Source organism: Centruroides sculpturatus, unplaced genomic scaffold, assembly GCF_000671375.1.
Source record: "Centruroides sculpturatus isolate CEXI.00-Female unplaced genomic scaffold, Cexi_2.0 scaffold223, whole genome shotgun sequence".
Lineage (NCBI taxonomy): Eukaryota > Metazoa > Arthropoda > Arachnida > Scorpiones > Buthidae > Centruroides > Centruroides sculpturatus.
Genome location: NW_019384416.1, coordinates 158,314 through 179,776, shown reverse-complemented (window position 1 = coordinate 179,776; position 21,463 = coordinate 158,314). Strand labels below are relative to the sequence as shown.

The 21,463-nt window shown below is 27.4% G+C and overlaps 2 protein-coding genes across 2 annotated transcripts in view; one reads left to right on the top strand and one right to left on the bottom strand.

Annotated features, from left to right (window-relative positions):
* The first annotated feature begins 3,006 nt into the window (after positions 1-3,006).
* On the top strand, positions 3,007-6,871 carry LOC111619182 (hydroxyproline dehydrogenase-like). Its single transcript, XM_023360870.1, has 10 exons — positions 3,007-3,493; positions 4,409-4,593; positions 4,678-4,804; positions 4,869-4,952; positions 5,022-5,108; positions 5,731-5,877; positions 5,949-6,124; positions 6,201-6,302; positions 6,367-6,455; positions 6,524-6,871. Exons 1-10 carry the CDS (start codon positions 3,254-3,256, stop codon positions 6,688-6,690), a joined length of 1,404 nt encoding a protein of 467 aa, XP_023216638.1. The 5' UTR covers positions 3,007-3,253; the 3' UTR covers positions 6,691-6,871.
* Positions 6,872-8,402: 1,531 nt separating this feature from the next.
* Positions 8,403-21,463, bottom strand: part of LOC111619188 (proline dehydrogenase 1, mitochondrial-like) — a 35,061-nt gene continuing 22,000 nt past the window's right edge. Inside the window, exons 7-12 of the mRNA XM_023360876.1 lie at positions 18,537-18,618; positions 15,353-15,451; positions 10,169-10,306; positions 9,358-9,542; positions 9,079-9,167; positions 8,403-8,955 (exon numbers count right to left, since the gene is read on the bottom strand). Of these exons, the coding sequence (XP_023216644.1) occupies positions 8,750-8,955; positions 9,079-9,167; positions 9,358-9,542; positions 10,169-10,306; positions 15,353-15,451; positions 18,537-18,618 (799 nt within the window). The 3' untranslated portion in view covers positions 8,403-8,749. The remainder of the gene's footprint in view (positions 8,956-9,078; positions 9,168-9,357; positions 9,543-10,168; positions 10,307-15,352; positions 15,452-18,536; positions 18,619-21,463) is intronic.

Sequence of the window (21,463 nt, the reverse complement as noted above, 5' to 3'; positions counted from 1 at the left end):
TGACTAGACAGAATAGCTATTACGGAAAAAACCGGAATCCGCAATTTCATCCGGACATAATACAGTTCAATAAACTAAAATTATATAAGTGATGAAATTGTGGAATAGTCATTCAACAGCCACTAATGAAAAAAACTACATGAATATGGATCGGCGACACAAAATGCCAAGATTCCTCCACATAAAACAAACGAATGATTCTATAAATTGCTTTAAATTCACGAGAAACAAGATGAGACAAATGCATTCAATCAAACAAGATTTCCTTTCGTAATCAAATATCACGATCTTCGGATGCCATTTTTATATTTAATTTTTGAAAACTGTTCGTATAATTGATTTTTCAAACTCGGAAATCGTGATCACGTGTACCTTTCAAAGTCTTCCCAATTCACTGGAATCCGAAACAAAAATGAACGATCACCGAAATGTTAAATATGAAAATACACTTACCTTATGCAGATCTCTCGTATACACTAGCATACACTATGATATATACACATATATTAATTAAATCATACTTTGAAGCTGAAGCAAATGCTTTATTTGGAGTGATGGAGAATAATTTATAGTGTCACGTGTTTATCACTGTTTAGCCAAAGAATATTAACATCCGAGAGTGAATAAAGATCTGATCTAACTTTATATTTAATATTTTTTAGACAAATAAATAATCTCTTATGCTTAAAGAATAAAATAATTTTGATATTTTATAACAGAAATTAGACAGAGTAAATTAACTGATTAGATGGAAATAATTCTTTTGATAATATGAAAATTAGGGAATTTACATAAAAGCATTAAGTGAAATTTATAAATTATATTACAGTAATTTAATATATAGTAAAAGTAATTAAAACATACTTTTTAAAATATTATTATAGATTATACTTATTTAATACACTATTACATAAATTAATAAAAAAAAGGGATAAAATTTAGTAAAATATTTCAACATTTTTCTTAAAAATAAACATTGAAAGATGATGATGATAAGACATTTTTTCCTAAAAAAAAATCATCCAGAATTTCTCAAAATAGGATATGATTATTATAATGAATAATATTAAATATATTTTTATTTTTATAATCACTTAATAAAAATTATCAGAAATTAGATAAGTGAGAGTTGAAAAAGGTTATATATTTATTTATTTATCAGCAATTCTCACGACGAAATTAAAATTTTGTAATATTGACATTAACCCGGCCATCAAAGTTCATCTATAGCATCATCGTGGTTCTTTCAGATGACGACAGACATAACAACGCACGTAATTCCTATCTGCTGATGATAATCTTGATAATTTCTTGAAAATTATCTAAAATTAATACAATAAAATTGCATTTCGAACAGTCGTAAATTGAGTAAACAAATTAATTTAGAAATTAAATATGATTCCGTTTCAAAGTTTCGTCATACACATCTTGAAGTTTACGTTACAAAAGAAGTAAAAAAATATGCAAAAAAAAAAAGAAGGTCAATCGCTTTAGAGATAAAAGGAAATTATTGCGAAAAAATTTATATTTGGCATTTATATGTAACATAGAAACAAGATGTTATAAAACACATAGAAGAAGGATATTTGCAGATTTATCTGTATAAAATATCAATACGTAAACCTAAAAATCATGCTATAAAGTGTAGAATATCTTGGATTTCGGAGAAATTTTTGAAAATTTTTATCTGGAAATTTTAGAGTAATGTCCTGTGAAAATTCTAGAGTAACGAAGATAAATCTGCAATTCTAAAACCTTGTTTTTTTTTTTAGAATTTAAAATCTAGATTAATTGTTTTAAAAAAATGGATTATCGTCATCGTTTTTTTTTTGTTTATTTTTGAGGAATGAAATAATTTCTAATTATTTGTATTACTGTATTTGTTTACGTACAAGTTTTTTGACGTAGTTTGACTTAATTGGTTTACGTCAATGCCTGTAATATTTAATTGGAAAATTTAATCATAATATCAGTATTTTATTTTGAAATAAATTTCTAAATGTTTCCAAAAAAATCCCTAAATTGTTTTTCAAAATCTATTCCATAAAAATTCAGATAAATGTAAATTTTTCTGATGATTTTAAAGCTTATATATTAGTATATTCCAGTATATAAACTTCATTAAGAGAAAATTCCAATTGCAGCAATTCATTTTAAAATGAAGACACGATTAAGAAATGATGTTTTCTATTCATTATTACATAACGAATAATCAATTATGCCCTCATATTTTCGTAGGAAGGCATTATTTGTAATTCAAATTCTCATCCACATCATGTGCAATTATGTAGTCTATATAAATTTTGATATCTCAAATTATTTCTCTATATTAAACAGCATATTCTATAGAGGTTAAGGCTGTATATATAATTGTAATCATCGTTAAACAAAAATCAAAGCTATGTAAGTAAACAGACAGGCAAAGAGAAAGTAAACAAATATACATAAAAGAAAACACACATTAATAAATACAAATACAATCTAGAAGCTAGTCACGTTTTATGCAAAGCGTGAAACTTCAGAACTTGTTTGTTACCATTTTCATATTGATTTTTCTATTAAAAAAATGTAAAAAAAAACTTGAATCAATAAAATCTAAATAACTGTTACGCTGGAAGGTTAAAAAACCAAATAAAATTTGTACTAGTTTCCTCCCGGAAGTCGGAGTAAAATTGGACATTTGCCTAAAGTCGTGAAGAACTGCTGCTAATTTTTGGCACTTAGAAACACGGGCCTTAGACACAGACATGTTCTGTCTGCATTCTTCTTCCTTCAGTCGATGACGTTATATATACAAACATATTACTCAGTTCTTCTAATTCTTACATAAAAAAAAAGTTCTAACGGATTGAAACTTTCCTTCCTATCTAAACCAGCCTAAACATGAACTTTTAAGTAAACTAAGACGAACCTTAATTTCACAATAAGGAAAAATGACGTAATTTTCTGACATTCCCGTGACTTTTATAAGAAGAAAATAAATGCAAACGAAGTTCGTTTAAATTCAGAAACAAACACTTTAAAAAAAACGGAGTCGTAGGTTGGAGCTTAAGAGAAAAACAAAGAACGTAATTGGAGCACTCGCTGCTGTCGTTTCGTCTCGTCTTACCGGTGGCTAAATTTTATTGGTTAATGAGCGGGTCTGACTATCCATTTTAAGTCGGTAAACCAGCTGGAACCGGTTCGTTCGAGCTTTCACACAACATACAACTTATATAAGTGGGTAAAGAAACGGCGTGGCATCATTATAAACATGAGATCGAAGGTGCTCTCTAGAGGATTCACTCGTTTGCTTAACAGACAAGTGGAAGATGGAGGGGCATTTACTGTATCTGTCGAGCCCTCTCATTCACCAATACTTCATCACAGAGAGCAAAACGATTTTGAAAATCATTTTAAAGCTTTCCAAAGGAAATCCTCTTGGGAAATTTCACGTTCCTTAGCCATACTTTTACTCTGTGGATGCAATAAATTTGTGGATAATAGTGAACAGGTTAGTGATTATTTTTTCTTCTTTTTATTCGAATAAAGTTTACAGTATATATTATTTAATATAAAATATTTACTTCTTGGAGTATTAGATATTATGTAAGAAGCGCAAGGCCATTTCCTTATAAAATTATTCTCTTCAAGGATATCTTACTTAATAATAAACTCTGACAACTATCATGTTTTCGAAATTATCAAGGCAATTAATTCAGCAATGATTATAAAAAATCTTTTTAATTTAAATATTAATTTATATTGATATTAAAAACATATGATATAGAAGTTTGAAGTCTTCGTATTGTAAATATATTTAATTATAGCATTAAAAATAGGATAAACAAGGAAAATTGTGTTTTTTTATCTATTAAAATTTCATTTTAAGTTAAAAAATTAGGAATTCTGAAAAAGAAACACGCTCAAAAAACAAAATCAAAATGGAAATCGAACCTAGAGCCCTCCGATCAGGGGTGGATTTAGACTTGCTGTGGCCTTAAGCTGTAAATATAACAGGTCCTTCCCTTCTACCAAATATTGATACATATAAAATATGAGGCCTTAAACTATATGTGTCTATAGCATGTTTAACTTACGCGCAAATTCGGTCCCGTGCATGACAGAAATGTAATTTGCCAATAAACAAAGGGGTATTTTATATCTAAAAAAACTTCAGATGAATTACTTTGTAGAAAGTTGCATCTATCAATAATGTAATTAAAATGAATCATGAATTAATCATCTCAAAATTTAATTCTGTTTAGAGTTTAAAGGAATCGCGCTGTATCATAGTAAATAAGGAAAAGAAGCAAAAATTGCAAAAATCGGTGAATTAATTCTAAGATAAAGTTAAAAACTAGCGATGAATTAGATTTAATATTAAATTGTATCTATAATTGATCTAACGAAATTAATCTTGTTGCAGCTAATGGCTTACAGTCAGAAGATTTTGGGAAGGAAAGCATTTCGTTCGATTATTAAACCAACATTTTATAGTCAATTCGTGGGTGGAGAAACACCAGAAGAAATCACATCATGTATAGAAAAGTTGAGAAAAGCAGGAGTGCAACCTCTCTTAGCATGCACTTTAGAAGATGATTGTGGAGGAAGGTGAGTTGTAGATGATAATAATTGTAGAAAGGAAGGTTATTACAATATGTTTTTCAGGATTTTTACATAATTTAAATTTATCAGGAAGGAAGATGTTTATGATAGAAACGTAGAAAGGATTCTCGACAGTATGAAAATGACATTACACACCAAAATCAAGATTCCTATGACTCAATTGAAATTAACTGGTTTACTATCTGCAGATTTACTGGTAAATCTTATTGCTCTAAAATTTGAAAATTTTATCCTTTATTCATGCGATTTTATCTTTCTAGATTACTATAAGCAACATATTTACAGCTAGCAACAGAAAGGAACAATTAATAGAAAGTATTGCCAATTGCATGACTAGAGGAAGTGTAAGTTTCTAAGTACAGTAATTTTTATAAATTATCTAAGATATTTTACTAACGAGAGAAGTATTTCAGATGAAAGATTTCCAATGCGATAAGATTACATCTAAACAGAAAGATAAATTAGAATCTGGAGTGAAGCGTTTGAGAGAAATTGCAGAGGTAATGAAAGTGTGTCTAATTTTCTACACTTATCTTAGATGAAGATGAGCAGAATAAGTCCATCTAGACGATAAACCAGATATGTAAACACATTTATTCATCATATCTGGGAGAAAATTGACAAGTATTGGTCCCAAAATAGCTTTAAACTATAGCAGCATACTTTTTCAATTAAATAATATCATTTGTTTCAGGTGTAAGAAGAGAAGACTACGTTTGTAAGTGGTATAGGATTTATTTCATTCGTCCAATGCTAATATTATTTTTTTTATCTGAAAGAATTATGACACTAGCCAGCTTTAGCATTGAGGATAAGTGTTGTAAAGTGTAATTTCATAAATGGGATTTAGTGTATTCTATTTTAGATCCTATCCAAAATATAATTTGAAAATTCTATAATTGTTACTAAGATACTTTATAGAAAAATTATCCTTTATGCTCTTTTTAAAAGAAGAATTTATTGCTCTTTTAATAAGTTTATTTTGTATAAAACTTGAAAACATTTAGCATGCAACTGTTTTAAGAACTTCTGCATGAGAATATTTCAAAGAACTATTCATGTGTATTTTTAATCATAATAAGTTTGCTTTTTGATACATATTATTCTGTTTTTATTCAACAGGTTGCCAAAGAAAAAAATGTAAAATTATTAATTGATGCAGAATATACCTACTTAAATCCAGGTTTGAGTCTTTTGGCATTGGCAATGATGTTATGTTATAATGCCTCGACTCCTTTGGTCTGGAATACATATCAATGTTATCTAAAGGTAAGAATTATATTGATTTCTGTATTTTCTTCAATTTGTAGAGGACTAAATGAAATTATTTACACATCTAGAAAACTTGGGAAAATTTAAAGATGGAAATGAATATTGCTAATAAGTTTGGTACCTGTTTTGGTGCAAAAGTTGTGAGAGGTGCATATATAACTCGAGAAACTGATTATGCGCTTCAGAAAGGTCTGCCATATCCCATTTGTGACAGCTATGAATTAACTAGCAAGAATTATAACAAGTAAACTTATACTTTTTTCTTTCAAAATAACTAAATATGTATTTTATCCTAATAACAATTATAAAAATTATTTTAGCATTTTGAGTTATCTTCTACAACACATTTCAAATTTTGGTCCCAGATGCAACATTATCATTGCCAGCCACAATGAAGAGAGTATTAAATTTGCAATTAAAAAGTAATGCATTTTATCATAAAACTAAAACTTTAATTTTGAGATTTACTGACATTTTTCTTAACAGGATGAATCAGTTGGCTATTGATAAACAAAGCGGTGGTGTGTACTTTGGCCAACTTTATGGCATGTGTGACCAAATAACATATCCTCTAGGTAAGTATAATTACTTTTTCTGTATGATTTAATTATGAGACATGCTAAAGATGATTTTTCTTAACTAGCTTCAATGGGCTATCTTGTTTATAAATCTGTTCCGTATGGAACTGTGGAAGAAGTATTACCATATCTTGCCCGAAGAGCTACCGAAAACAGATCAGTATTATTAGGTGCTAGGAAAGAGAGAGAGTTGTTATGGAAGCATCTAAAATTTAGAGTGCTTGGCAATTAAAGCTACAATCGTAAGATACCAAGTTAACAAAGATACAATGTATCAGTGTATTTTTCCTATGTTGCTATATTTTTTAGCAGCTTTTTATTGATTAACAATTAACATTGAGTTATTTTACTAATTTACATGTTTTATATTGTTTATATTAAACAATTATTTACTTGATTGTTACTTTTATTTTGTTAACATCTAACATTTCTTTTCAATTTTTATGTACTGTTTATACAAATAAATATAAAATATTGTAATACTTTGACTTTGTGATTAATGCAAATAAATAAAACAGATGCCATTTATCTTAGACTTGAAATTCATGGATTTATATTAATGTATTAAATTTGATTTAGACAGATGCCTTGGAAGTTTTTGATACACTTGTAGAATTAATAATAATCTAACTGCTAGCAAACAAACTTGATTTGATGAAGCCAAGCATTTAATAACAGATACATTTTTTTTTTTTTCAAATTTTGAAATAAGTTGACTATAAAATGCTTATAATTATTATAGCATATTTGAAAGCATTTCAAAATAAACGAGCAATTATTTATTGTGACATTGTCCCAATGCTAGGCTGCAATTTTTAAATCACATTTTTAATTTATTTAATTTAAAATATATGTTCTCCACCTTATATGTGTCCTCAAATTAGTAGTGTCTTGCCCTTGTACATCATATTTTTCCTTTAACAATAGAGTCGTGCCGGTCATCTATTGTGTCAATCCATGTCGTCTAATTGGAGTTAAGATTTGTGATAATATTAATAAGTGACTAAAAGGTAACAATTTTGCAAAAAACCTTAGTATATATGAATGCTAAAAATTGTCTAATTTGTTTATAATAGAGCAAATTGCAAATGTTAATTTTTTAATATCCAACTTTTTTCTCTAATGCTGATGAATATAACATTTTTTAATGTTTCTAAATAATATTTCTTTTGCATGATGTATGTTGATTTGAGTACAACACACACTATCTAAATTGAATTAAATAGTTTTGTCTCATTCATCATAGACCATCTGATTAGTTAAAGAATTACATTTGTGAAAAGTTAGAATGAGATTCATTAAAGTGGACTATTTCTGACAGATACCGAATGAATTTTACAAAGTCATACCGGTAAATCCTTGTTTCAAAAGATGACAAAAAAAGCCATAAAATATTTATCTTTCCATACAATTATTATATAAGATTCTAGATTTAGCATAAAAATAATTGCATAAGCTATCATAAGACACAACAAATAAATTCGAAGTTTTTATTTCTTTCCATCTTTCAATCCAGCAAGTCCAAAACAGAATTCTTATATGCAGAAACGACCTCTCCTTTGAGATTATGGTCCTGTAACATCATGTAAAAGGAAACAGTGTCCTCTGGTAAATTAGCCAAATTCATAATACAATACATTAAATGAAGTAAATGAAATTTCCATTTACATGATTTTGTGGGACCGTAGCCTCAAAGGAAAGGTCATCTCCACATATAAGAGTTCTGTTTTGGACTGTCGCTGGATTCAGAGATGGAAAGAAAGCAAAAAAATTCACAAAGTTTATATTTAAAAAAATTAAATACTTGCCATTTATCATAAGGCAATTTATTTAGTGATCTGCATATATTTTTATACTTAAATGTGTAATATAAAACTTTATAATTCAAACTTTTATTTCAAATCTTTATTAAAAAGAAATTTAAGCAATTTACAAATTTACACTAAAGCTATGAAGAAGTAATCTAAAAACAATTAACTGTCAATTGAATTTATTTGACAATGATTATATTTTAATTTAAAAACAATCTGGAGATTCTTCAAACATGTACAACACATACGTTGAGAGTCTTTGTATTAATTCTTATTTTTGAAAAAAATAGAGAAATGATACAAAGTTACAAAATGGTATATACAAATTACTTTTCAGTAATTAAAAATGACTATTATTTTTGTTTTGTGCTAATTTACAAGAAAGGAAAAATTCTGTGAATTGTGGAAAATTCAATTCAAGCAGACAAAAATACCTTTCACAATATTTTCTTACAACTTAGGAATCAAAAAGTTTTGTATTCACACAACTGTGTAATCTCCTTTTGGCGTGTACAGAAATTGTCCAGTTAAAATGCGGCGTTTCAGTTCTCTACCTAATAATATACATTCACGATCCACTTTTTTCAGTAATCCATTATTTTCTAAGGCTCGTCTTGATAAATAAGGCAAAACTTCATCCACTGGTCCATATGGTACATATTTGTAAACGGAATAACCACCTTGTCCTAAATTATATAACAAAATCATATGAGTAAAATAAAATAAATAATCAAAAATAATAAAATTTAATTATTTCTTATTGTTCAGAATTTCATAAAAAATTAGCAGTTATATAATTTATATTTTACCTAACAGAAAGCTGACTTGATCACACATTCCATATAACTGTCCGAAACAAATAACTTTATGTTCTGGCTTGATTCCTAGTTCTTTCATTCTAAAGAATTAAATATTTAAATTTTAAAAAATAAAAAGGTTTTATTAGAATGTTTTATTTCTAATAATTTATACTTTTATATAGAAATTATTTACAATGTTTATTAATATTTCTCATGATGAAAGAATGTACATGGTGAACCATTTACTTTTGTTATGGTTTAATATACAAAAATGAAAGATTTACTTACTTATTAACAGTAAACCGAACAGTATCTTCATTATGAGATGCCACCATTACAGCAACTTTACGATCTCCTCCATTAATAATCTGTCTCATGGCCTCAGTTAATGCTTTGTGATACATGTCACTTGTTACTTCATATGATGGATTAATTGGATCTTCATATCCAATTTGTTTTGCTCTCAACCTTTCCTATATTAAAAAAAAAATGAAATAATTTTCAAACAATTAATTTGGTTATAAATTTATTTATTTACTTATCAATGCAAATTCAAAATATTTGTATTCATAAAAATAAATTAACATGTTTACATTTGTAATCAGAATTAATAAAATAGGAAATTTGATATATGCTTAATATATTTACTTTATATGAATTAAGCACAGGCCTAAATCAGATAAAAATATTAACTGCCCAAAGAAAATTCTGAAATATTAAAAATATATATTTTCAGTAAAGATTTTCCTGGATATAATGTTTATTCCTTTTATAAGTCAAATTTGAAATATCAGAATTTATGGCAAAAATAATTTCATTCAAATTCTAATCATCATACATTATTATATTTTCATTACTATATAATTTGTAAAAATATTTTATATATTTAATGACCTTTTCATTCTCAAATCTTTAATTGGCATACTATCATTGAGGTAATATTTAATAACTTACTAACAGCAAAAATTTATTCTACAATGAAATAATTGTCCTTATTTACAATTATGTTCAAAAATAATATAATAATAATTAAAATATTGTCTTTTTATATTTAAATTTACAAAAAAACATATGAAACTATATATAAAAGATAAAATACCTGCTCCATATAAGCACCTCTGACTAGTTTTGCACCAAAATAAACATTCTGTCTTTTAGCAAGTTCCATATCAAGAACAAGATTGTTATATGCTTCCTGAAGGTAGATATATAAATAGTTAAAATTTATAATTTTTGTTTAAATATTTTATTTATAATATTTAACTAATTATTAACTTTATAGTTCATTATACTATTATGTTAATAATATTTATAATGAACTATAGAAATTTATATTAAGCTAAATTATAAATAAAAGTTAAAGTAAACATATGAAATTTGTTTGAAATTTTTATAAAATTTATTTTATCTACAAGTTTTCAGAATGTTTTTGAATTTGCTACACAAGGTCATATATCTTGGTAGCCATTAAGATACTGCTAGTTGTTAGTGTAGGTCTGCAACTTTTAGTTTTTCATTGATAACATGCCTTATAAAACCAATTTGGGTAGCTATTGTGCAGTAGTTGACTGCCATAATGGCCAGTGTGTTCTTTATAAGTGGTTTGAAGCTATGTACACAAAAACAACCTGAAAAATAATTATAAGAGTCAAGACTCCTATAAGTAAGCATTTCTCAGTAATCATGGGCTTTACTTTTAATAAGATATTCAAATATAGCTGGATATTCCAAAGGTGGCACTCTGTCATGTCATTATTCCATGATTTTATTGATAAAAATAATTAAAAATAAGTTTGTAGAAGAAACTATGCAAAAATCCAAAAATTTTGCATTAGATTTAATTCTATTATATTCTGTGATTATTTTGGACTACTTTATGAATGAAATGGCAATATAAATATATCCTGATAGATAATAACAATGGAATATTAGTAAAATTACAGAAGCCAATTTTGCCAGTTATTTTCTAGAAACAAAAAGATAGGATTCAGGCTTTTTAAACTTTATTTAAAATTTTTCAGTTTTATAAGATATTTCCCCCATGATGCATGAAGTATGCTTTTTTTTTACATTGGAAAAATGTAAACTTGTATAAAAATGATTGAAAATACTCTCTTTATAGTTTAAAATATAATAACCCTTACAATTACTAACAAAGTGAGTATTATGAACGAATTTCTATTAGTAATTTCAAAATCAATTATATTCTCAATTCTATAGTTCTGCAATTCTGTAGTTCTTGCAGTATCTTAGTGGCGGTGGGATTGTGGTGCTACAGTATGAGAAAATACACGAATCTTCTCTGGAAACTCGTGGATATGGTGTCTCAAAGGTTGCAATAAATAGAAAAATTGGATCATCAATTTCCAAGTTTATGAATTGTTTGTTGTCATCATCAGAAGCGATACTACGCAGAGGCAAAATAAGTAATAACTAGGCTCTTACAAATTTGGTAGTATATTTTAGTATTTATATTTTCAATAAATATTAATTTGATGATTTAATTGTACTGGTATTGCAGAACACTCATTTTCAAAGCCAAACTTGATCAAGAACTACCTTCAAACAATAGTGTGTTAAGAAAGACTTTTTTCACTTTCAATCTTATTCAATTAAAAAAGATGTTGCTGCAGAACTGCCAGCCAACATGTAGAGTTTTAAACATGTGACTTTTTAAAACTAAGTGTTAGATTTTCCTGTTTGTTGAAATTTTTGTGACAGCTTGTATAACAAATTTATATAAAATATAATATATTATGTATAATATATATATAACTTATAAGTTTACATAAAGTTTATTATATAAATTTATTAAGTAATGTCTCTTTAATCTGAAAAAACTTCCAGTAGACTACCTCACAGCCAATTCAGGTTATAAAACTCCTTTTATTGCTTTTTTACCGATGCATTTTGAGCCAGGTTAACTTTCTAGCTCCTCTTCAGTGCTTAAGAGTCTCCATAGGTTACAATGGCTTAATTTCACACTTATATGGTACTTTTACACTTATACGTACTTTTAGTTCCATTTACAATATTTTTATAATTAACTCTAAAGGAGTTAATTATATCGTAAGGATTATACATTGTCGCGAAAAACCTTTTTGTATTTTAAATGGTCTTAAAAAGATAAACATATACTGTTAAATTTTGAAAATAATAAGCTTTTAATTAGTAAGAAACCTTGTAGCAAGCTGTACATCCTTTCGATATAACACGATAAACGCCCTTAATGTAATTCTTTAAGTTGGTAAAAATATTGTAAATGGAACTAAAAGTACGTATAAGTGTAAAAGTACCATATAAGTGTGAAATTAAGCCATTGTAACCTATGGAGACTCTTAAGCACTGAAGAGGAGCTAGAAAGTTAACCTGGCTCAAAATGCATCGGTAAAAAAGCAATAAAAGGAGTTTTATAACCTGAATTGGCTGTGAGGTAGTCTACNGTGATCAAACATTTTTCCAAACTTGTGTTCACACATATTACGTATAAACATCAACAACCATTGCCCAGTATATAATAAACATGTCAAACGATATGCCAAATTCTTGAGCTATGTAAAGGCTATAATTAAGTATTAGAAATTAATTAATTTGACTAGAACTAGGCAGTATGGCTGTCATCTTGTATTAAATTTAATGACCAATTCCAAATTAAATTTTAAAAAGGTCTAAATTAAAAATTATTTATAATTATTAAATTTAATACAAGATGGCAGCATAACTGCCTACTTCTAGTCAAATTAATTAATTTATGATATTTAATTATAGCCTTTGCATACCCAAGAATTTCGCATATCATTTGGCGTGTTTATCAGACATATTATCTGTGATATTTTTTTTTGTTTTTTGCAAATCGAATTTGCATTCCAGGTTGATTCATTCCATGCTAGAAAAAAAATGAAGCTGATTCACACTCCTTAACAATGTATATTATATAATTTTCTTTGAATAAACATTATGCATAAAATATTTGAGTGTTTTTTCCGGCATGGAATGCATTATCACATTTTACATTATTTATATGAAAAAAACTGTTTCGCTTAATGAGTATTTTGCATTACGCATAAGATTCTGGAATGAATTATGCTCATTAAGCGAGGTTCCACTATATATGCAATTAATATTTACATTTTATTTCAAAAATGTTGATTTATTACTTCTTTCAAGGTATACAGTCATATATTTATCATCATCATCATCATAATGAGATCATCAGTCTCTTAAAAAGGAGATTAAAGATGATGACTCTCATAATAGATTGGTTTTACTAATTTAATTTGTAAACAATCTTTTTAAATGTTTATCAAAATCATTACCAGATAAACTTACATTCCTTAAACTGTAGAAATGTTCAATTATTGTAGAACAGTGCATCCTGAACAGTGGTAATATTAAAAATACTTCTAAGATCATATATATATAGAAAATCTTACAGAAAAAATATTAAAAATACAGTAGTTAAAACGAGTAAAAATTATATTATGATTACTTAATTTGCATAAAGTATTGAAAAATAATCATTCATATCATAGTATTAAAATTAAATAAAAAACAAAAATGCAAGTTTTAGAAACTTAAAACATTAGCAGCTTTTAAAGCAATAGTATGATATTAGTATAAGGAAGCTATTCTTTAAATTATCTTGTTTGTAAAATAATATAATTATTGTTCAATACTGAAATAATAATGTCATAATTATAATTTAATCAAAACAATAATAACATTATATCTAGTTATGTAAATTTTCAAATTTTAAACACTGTCCCTATGTATTGAAGGCAGTTTGTTCTATTTCAGAACAAACTGCCTTCAATACATAGGGGGCTGAATTTATAATTTCAAGATTTTTAAAAATAGCAATGTTCAATTTCTCTTTAACATTTTTAAAAGTTAAGATTGTCTTTCATAATAAAGATATTCATACAACGTAATTACACTTGCATGTTGTGGTATTACCAAAAGCAACTTTTAGAGTATAAATGAGTTCACAAGCACTTTCAATAGCGTAAAGCTACTGTATTTGATATTCACCTGACGATGGTAGCTTCATGCTATCAAAAGTGCTTGTGAACTCATTTATACTCTAAAAGTCACCATTGATAATGCCACAATTCGCAAATGTAATTACATTATACAGTTAAATGTTGGCATGAAGTGTACTTTACTTTTATTATAGAAGAGATTCATGAAAGTGTTTTAAAAAAAATCATTAATATTCTCTGATGATTGCCTTTATTGAAAAAAAATAGACTAATTGTAACAGTTTCTTTATCCTTAATGTCATATCATATACTGTATAATAATTTTTTTTATTAGTTGAAAAAATAATTAAAAACTGATAGTAAGAATTTCAGTCCTAACAATATATCATCATCTTATAAACCATTATTTCTCACAATATCATTTTTTATTGTTTTAATTTAAACTTTTTAAAATTTAATTGAATAAATTAAAGAAAAAATTTTTTTCCTATACAAATGCTTCTAAATTGTACTAAATTAACATTTTATAATATAAAAAAGTTTTAAATTATAGTTTGAAAGCTGGATAGCTGAGAAGGTTGTCAGCCTACAGTTCTGAGAAATCTGGAATGAATACTTCAGGAATTTTTCATAACTGATGAGTCCTAGATACATTAAACCTTGGCTATCATTGTAGATTCAGTCAAAAGATAAAGGAAAAAAAAGGGGGCCATCTTAGTGCCCACATGGCAAATAAAAATAAAATCCTACAGACTTATATAAAAGAGTTATTTACTAAATTTATTTGTGATGTTAAAGATTAAAGCTAAAGCTAAGATGAAGGAACTCCAACTAGGTTTTTTTAAAATAAAAAGAGGAAACAAAACAGCCTTATTCTTAATTGTTTCTAAATTTATTGGTTTGTAATTAGATTTGCATACTTATGTTTATTTTCATTTTTGTTTAATGTTTGTATTTTAACATTTATCTACATATATATTTAATAACATTTATGTTTATATATTTTCTTATTTATTTTATATAATTTGCATTAATGCTCATTTAATTGAAATATAACACCCACAAATGCAATGTTTTATAAAATATTTTGCAACATAAAGGATTATGATATAACTATGAAAAAATTAATTTCATAAAAGTTTTACTGCTAAATCTAAATAAAGATGTTTTGTTTCTACTTTGTATGAAAGTTAAGCTCTTATGATTTTAGTTTTATATATATATTTTTCATCAAATAAATTTACATTTAAAATTTTTAATAAAAAGCTATTTCAATAATAATTCTAATTAACAAAACTTCAAATTACCTTTGCAATGTGATGTAAACGTCTCATCATATTTTTGAACATTTCTTCTTCTTCTTCAGTTAATGGAGAGATGATTGATTCCATTCTACCTGACTAAAATATGATTTTAATTAAAATATTGACATACATAAATATTGAAAGAAACTTACAATAAAAAAAATTTTAATTCACATAATAAGTATTATATTACATTATTATAAGTTTTATTAAAAATTATTATCCAATTTATTTTTAAATTAAACACAATGTAATATATATCAAAAATTAATTACAGGTAACCCCCGTATAACACGGTAGTTACGTTCCAAAAAATTGCTGTGTTATGCGAATCCGTGTTATACGAAACAAAGAACTAATATAAAAAGGAGGGTTAGGTTCCAAAAATTAAAAAACATGCTAGTATATTTTCATAATTAAGATAAATATCTTCATTAAAATTTTTTTAAGTGATACATATTAATATAAATTAAACAATGTTTTCTTCGTCATCACTAAAAACACTATTAATTAACCGAGAGCGTTTTCTTTTTGGCAAGTTATCCTTATCCTCTGAGCATTTTTCTGCATTATCTTCAGATCCATGCTTTACCTTTTGCAAAATGTATGTAATTTTAGATTGCTTGCTTCTAGTTAAAAGGTCTTTATAAATTTCCTTATATGGTGCTAAGCACTTATGAAGAATAAAGCAAGTATGGAATAAGGGAAAAACATTCGGCAACATCAGAAGCAGAAGCGTCGCGATCTGGCAACATTGAAACAAGTTTCGAGAAGGACCACGTGTATCGACAGAAGGCGAGAAGAGAAAATTTACATACTTAAGTACTAATAGTTCACGAAAATAATAATTTTCGTGAACTATTATTACTTAAGTATGTAAAAATTTATTACATTTCCTGTTGTACGAGGGTTTTACCCAATTCTCGAACCGTGTTAGAGCGAATCCGTGCTATAGAAGTGCCGTGTTATACGGGGGTTACCTGTATTCAAAATGATGAAATCAGATTATTTTATCAAATTCTTACATAATTAATTGTATTGTAGAAAAATACATGAAAAATCAATTTTTCTTTCTGTTCTGACTTACGAAGGGCGAATAACTTTAAAACTCGAAATAAGTGTTTTTAAAGTTATCCACCCGCCGTAAGTCAGAATGGAAAGAAAAATTGATTTTTTTTGTGTATTTTTCTACAATACAATTACATAAGAATTTGGCATTATATAAAAATATAAAGTACAATACAACAAGTAAAAAGCACAATAGTAAATAATTTAGTGATTTTTTCACAAACATTAGTTTTTTAAAAGTTTAAATTCCATAAGTAAGTAAAGTATTAAGATTATATCAATTGCTATTTTCATAGAAGATTCAAATTGCAAGCAGAAGCAAATAATTTAAAATAACATTCCTGTTTTTATTTTATATATATATATATATAACAGTCGACCCCCCTATAACGTACGTTCCTATAACGACAATTCCTATAACGTAGCGAAAAAATTGTAGAAACTTTCGTATAAAGTACCTCCTATAACGTCGTTTCGCGACAAGATTGATAGAGTCTGGACCAATAGTGGATGAGCAGCCGAACTACTTACCTCCGACCCTGCGCCACGCTACGGAGCGGCTAAATTGAGTTTGCTATCGTCTGTTTAGTATTATATATAAATTANATGTATGATATTTTTATTTCAGATTAATGAATTTATTTTCATGGAGTGGATTAGTTGACATGAACTACCTTATATCTGAATTATTTATAGTGCCAAACATAAAGGTAAAATTATTTAAATATTAACATTAATAAAACTAGTAAATAGCTGAGGCAATAATTACATTTTAAAAATTTTCACAATAATTTAATCGAAGAAAACACAAGAATTTGTCCATCAACTTTCATCCTTTTTTACACCTCAGGAATAAGCATTCTTACAGTTGGGTCAACATTTTATTGTAGACTTTTATCTGCCTTAATATGTAATCTACCTGTGTTTTCTTCAATTAATTCCTTGTGAAAATTTTTAAGATTTTCTTGTAAATTTTTAAAATTATTTAGTTTATTCTTTTAGGTAAAGTAAATCTGACTAAATTTAATTCTATAATTTTATTATTTACTTTTGTTAATACAATAAAGCTAACATTGCAAAATAATAAAATAATGTAAAAAAATCCTTTAACAAACAGAATAAGTTATAAAATGATTCCAGCACTTTCTACTATTAGTTCAAGAGTTTTCTGATGATTACCTAGTATCAAAAGCAATTGAACCTTTTTTATAAGCTATTCTGTTCCATAAAAACTGTTTCCTTATTATATTAATATGACATATCTCAGATTTTAAATTTTGGTTAGTTTGATCATATATGATCAAACTAACCAAAGCAAGTATGGAATAAGGGAAAAACATTCGGCAACATCAGAAGCAGAAGCGTCAAGATCTGGCAACATTGAAACAAGTTTCGAGAAGGACCACCTGTATCGACAGAAGACGAGAAGAGAAAATTTACATACTTAAGTACTAATAGTTCACGAAAATAATAATTTTCGTGAACTATTATTAGTTAAGTATGTAAAAATTTAGTTTGATCATATATATATGATCAAACTAACCAAAATTTAAAATCTGAGATATGTCATATTAATATAATAAGGAAACAGTTTTTATGGAACAGAATAGCTTATAAAAAAGGTTCAATTGCTTTTGATACTAGGTAATCATCAGAAAACTCTTGAACTAATAGTAGAAAGTGCTGGAATCATTTTATAACTTATTCTGTTTGTTAAAGGATTTTTTTACATTATTTTATTATTTTGCAATGTTAGCTTTATTGTATTAACAAAAGTAAATAATAAAATTATAGAATTAAATTTAGTCAGATTTACTTTACCTAAAAGAATAAACTAAATAATTTTAAAAATTTACAAGAAAATCTTAAAAATTTTCACAAGGAATTAATTGAAGAAAACACAGGTAGATTACATATTAAGGCAGATAAAAGTCTACAATAAAATGTTGACCCAACTGTAAGAATGCTTATTCCTGAGGTGTAAAAAAGGATGAAAGTTGATGGACAAATTCTTGTGTTTTCTTCGATTAAATTATTGTGAAAATTTTTAAAATGTAATTATTGCCTCAGCTATTTACTAGTTTTATTAATGTTAATATTTAAATAATTTTACCTTTATGTTTGGCACTATAAATAATTCAGATATAAGGTAGTTCATGTCAACTAATCCACTCCATGAAAATAAATTCATTAATCTGAAATAAAAATATCATACATCATTACACAAGTTAAAACATTCTGACAAATTATAGCATAGTTCTGGATTTATTGTTGGAAATACAATATAATATTTTTGTATAAAAAAAAAAATCTATTATATTTTCTTTTTTCAAAAGTATGTCAAATATTTTAAAATGGTTTTACTGTAAGTAATGAATGATTCAGTATTTAAATTTATTTATTCTTTATCAGAAAGCTGGTAAAGCTGCATTTTGATCCATCAATAGGTGTCATCAATCAAAGGAACTTTATGAAAATTAGTCATTGGAACAACAATCTTTTAATTACAAAATTTCATTACTCTAATTTGAAAGTTTCTTCAATTGATGAATCAAATAACTTAAAGTTCAAGAAATAATGTAAATATTTTCAGCTCTCTAATAAATTAAACTGTACTTAAATTGACAAATTGTCTAAATCTTATTTCAATTGACTTCTGGATAATGATGCTATTTTAGATATTCTATTTACATTGTCATATGTTTAAAGAGTGACTTTATTAAACCACTGATTTCTGTAAATGAGTTAAATCATAGTTGGAAACCTGTTATTAACCTACCACCTACATGTCGTCTTGTAAAATGCATTCTTGCATCTGGCATCAGAAAGGAGTATATTCATGATAAATAAATATAAATAATACACTATATATTTGGCACCAGAAAACAATAATTTCATGAGTTTTGATGACATTGTTTCATATATTTATTAGCAGAAAAATAATACAATGTATTTACTGATGTTATTTTTGTGAGTCCTAGCGTTTTCAAGGCGTAAATTTTTGAGTTTAACCTATTTTTACATTAGAGGATGAAAAAAAATTTATCACAAGTTATAACCGAAATAGGTCAGATGTCAAATCTTACACATTGACAGGGTAGGAAGGAAGAAAAGCAAGTCATCGTCTGTTTGTTAATTAGTCAACGTGCATGTGCCAATTAGTCATCATAACGAGTGAACGATCTGTTGGCTTGGTGCAAATGACGATCGTATAAAAACGATCATCATGGGAAGTTCAGAGTGATCGTCCCCTCAGTGCAACTGTCCCTCCACGCGATCATCAGGAAGGTCTGAGTACAAGTGTCTCCCATCCCAGTCCTGTCCAATGAGAAGCCAGTAGAAGACATAAGCCTGTGACAGCCAGCCAGCTTCCATAGTCTAGAACAACGGTGGGCAACCCCCGGCCCGCGAAGAGTTTCTATCCGGCCCGCGAGATGCTTAGAAGAAATTATAAATAAATATTTTTCGATGTAATTTGTCTAGTTTAAGTTGAATATTATTTTCTGAAGTGTTGCGGCAGCAATGACAGGAAAAAATAAGGGAGTCATTTCCTTATTCAAACAAAAAATGGGAGAACAGAATTTTTCAAAATTATTTATATTTCATCGCATCATCCATCAAGAAAATTTATGTGCAAAAGCTATGCAATTAGAAAATGTAATGTCTGTCGTATCCAACTACATAGTGCTGTTTTTATTGTCTTTAAAGTCACTTAGATTTTATAAATAGGTGAGCCGTTCACAGCCCGGCACACGCATTTGTAAAATCTAAGTGACTCATACAACATGGAATTCATATAAAACGGAATAATCAACAGTGTTATAGGGGGGTCGACTGTAGTAATTAATTTCTTTTTATTTATTTATTAGACTAAAAATTTACAGGTCACAAGGTGTCAATTAACTACTATGGCCCGCGGAAAAAGCGTAAAATTTATTCTGGCCCATGTTATAAAAAAGGTTGCCCACCCTTGGTCTAGAATGATCGTCGCATACCGTCACCCAACATAAGGTATACCTGACCGCCAATAATATAACTCTCATTCTAGAGCCTTTGTAAACTCTCACGTGGCATAGTGAATAGTTGGATTGCCATTATAGATAGATTTGTGCAATAATCAGTAACTTCCTTATGTATACTCCTGTAAATTAACTTTAGTTATAAAATAAACCTTTATTTTGTTATTTGTTAAACCTGTCTCCTGTCTCTCTGAGGAAACCTGTTGACTTACCGATGCACTCCCCACTCGTTTTGTCCTCCTAGCCATCCCAACGACTCCAAGATCGGGCTTTGCCAGCCTGTGCAGATTAACTGGTTAATACAAGATTAACCCCTGACCCACTGCTTATCTCATATTTTATTGAACACTTTTCTACACTAACTGGCTTCTCTTGGTGGGCTGAACAATAGTAGTTTTGTAGTATTTTTATCTTTTATACATACTTATCTTAATGAAATTAATTTTAAAATTTACAATATTTGGGTGAACAATGAGAAACATTTTACTTTTAATATTTAGGCCTATATAGATATACAGAATACAGATTTCCAGTCAAGCTGGCCCAATGCCAGCCAAATGGTAACCCTAAAGTCATCCTATCTTCCCTAAAATGGGGACAGTTAGAACTGACCGAGTGCAATCTGTTGTCTTTCTGACCACACAAAAGAAAAGTCCACCACGATGGATGTCACCTCTTGGACGAGCCATTGTGTAATTCTGCTTTATTGATGTGAAAGTTTTCAAAAAACTAATATTTAATTGTTAACATTGTAATTTAAAAAATTTTTAATCTTCAAATGAAACAAATAATTAATTTTCTTATAAAATGGGAAAGAATCGTTTTTAAGAATCGGAAATTGTGATGAGATTTTTCTTGATTCCAATCCCCAGAATATGCCCGATTTTTCCAATTCCGATTAATCATCCTATCACTAGTTTTTATCTGAATTGATAGATTTATCTTTTATTTGGTCTATTTGAAGAGCTTTTTGCTTTATATGACAACTACAAGATAACTCAGATAGTTTTGGAAAGTCTGT

Bases quoted from the DNA above. Each gene is read 5' to 3' on its own strand.
- LOC111619182 (XM_023360870.1), top strand. From the start codon at position 3,254: ATGAGATCGAAGGTGCTCTCTAGAGGATTCACTCGTTTGCTTAACAGA. The intron at 4,953-5,021 runs GTAAGTTTCTAA...GAAGTATTTCAG, and splicing joins ATTGCATGACTAGAGGAAGT to ATGAAAGATTTCCAATGCGA. The intron at 5,878-5,948 runs GTAAGAATTATA...TTACACATCTAG, and splicing joins CATATCAATGTTATCTAAAG to AAAACTTGGGAAAATTTAAA.